Raw genomic sequence first — 1,331 nt, 5'->3', positions numbered from 1 at the left:
TTTTTAACTGTTATTTCAGCTACAACGCACAAAGAGCTCGCATTCTATCCGTTCGCATTATATTTATTTCAGCAAAAATTCAACTTTCGAGAACAAAGTTTTTCCTTCGACAGGAAATATTTAAAATACTTTCCCTATTTTCATTATAGAAAAATCCATTATAATATACGAATAGTTAGAGTTCTCTGCGCTGCCTCTCTCCGAGGTAAATAAAATCAAAGAGTGTGTTACTTGCGTTTATTAATATCACAATTTTAATCCCGCGCACACACAAGCATTCCGGACTAATCTTCCGATAATTAGAACAATGTCGATATTATGATAATATTTACCCCTCCCTGCCGATTTGGCATTCTATTCTCCGTTCTTCTCTATTTTCTGGCTGTACACCAACAAACACTTGTTGATTCTGCAAATATCAAAGAAGATTTTCGATATAAGAAATGATCACTTTTCATCTTGAAAGCAAACACGAACCGTGAAAACATCGAGAAAAAGTAACATACGACGCATTTCCCCATATTACGTCCAATATTTTTTGCGATTTTAAAGTGTTCCTCATATCTCGGATATTTTCTTGATTTCCACCAGATACGTTTCTCGAGATTGCCTTGAAATTTCATACTTTCATAATGCGAAAGTATCAAGGGAAACGAACGTAGGTAATAAATCGCATATATTGCAGTGCAGTGCCGCCGTCGGGATGAAGGCGTTCTTCGACATGGTGCACAGCGGGCCGCACAAGGTGATACTCTTCGGCGGAGCTTGCACACAAGTCACGGACCCGATAGCGAAAGCCTCGAAACACTGGCGCCTTACGCAGGTAATGCGACGGTAAAACGTCGTCGTAAATATTCATGACTTGCGGAAGACAGTTCTCCTTGCTTGCTCTTTGGCTTATTTGCATACTAACACACAGACACGTATAGAGAGGATGATAAAAAAAAAAAGAAACGAACACGTAAGAGAGATATGATTCTTTATCAACGTTCGCTCTCCTACTCTTACTGTTGCAGCTCAGCTACGCGGACACCCATCCTATGTTCACAACCAATAGCTTCCCGAATTTCTTTAGGGTCGTGCCGTCGGAAAACGCCCTCAACGCACCGCGAGTGGCGTTGCTTCTGCATTTCAACTGGACCCGGGTCGGCACGATTTATCAGAACGAGCCCAGATACGCCCTGGTAAAGTGTCAATCTTGATGCAGTGATCAAGAGAGTACTTGTCTAAACCAAATGAAAGAAATGATCAAACCAAATGAAAAAAAGAGAGAGAAATAAAATTTATAAAATTCAAAACAATTTTCTGTATCATGACTTCCTTCGAAGTCT

At 40.1% G+C, this 1,331-nt stretch overlaps 1 protein-coding gene across 1 annotated transcript; it reads left to right on the top strand.

Annotated features, from left to right (window-relative positions):
* Positions 1-689: 689 nt before the first annotated feature.
* LOC108777043 (gamma-aminobutyric acid type B receptor subunit 2-like) lies at positions 690-1,184 on the top strand (the record flags this gene model as incomplete). The annotated part of the gene is made up of 2 exons (XM_018543865.1): positions 690-823; positions 1,017-1,184. Coding segments are annotated over exons 1-2 (288 nt in total), but the record flags the coding sequence as incomplete, so codon positions are not given.
* Between the last annotated feature and the right edge of the window lie 147 nt (positions 1,185-1,331).

The sequence above is a fragment of the Cyphomyrmex costatus genome, unplaced genomic scaffold, assembly GCF_001594065.2.
Source record: "Cyphomyrmex costatus isolate MS0001 unplaced genomic scaffold, Ccosl1.0 C2288419, whole genome shotgun sequence".
Lineage (NCBI taxonomy): Eukaryota > Metazoa > Arthropoda > Insecta > Hymenoptera > Formicidae > Cyphomyrmex > Cyphomyrmex costatus.
This window is presented reverse-complemented; position numbering and strand designations above follow the sequence as displayed.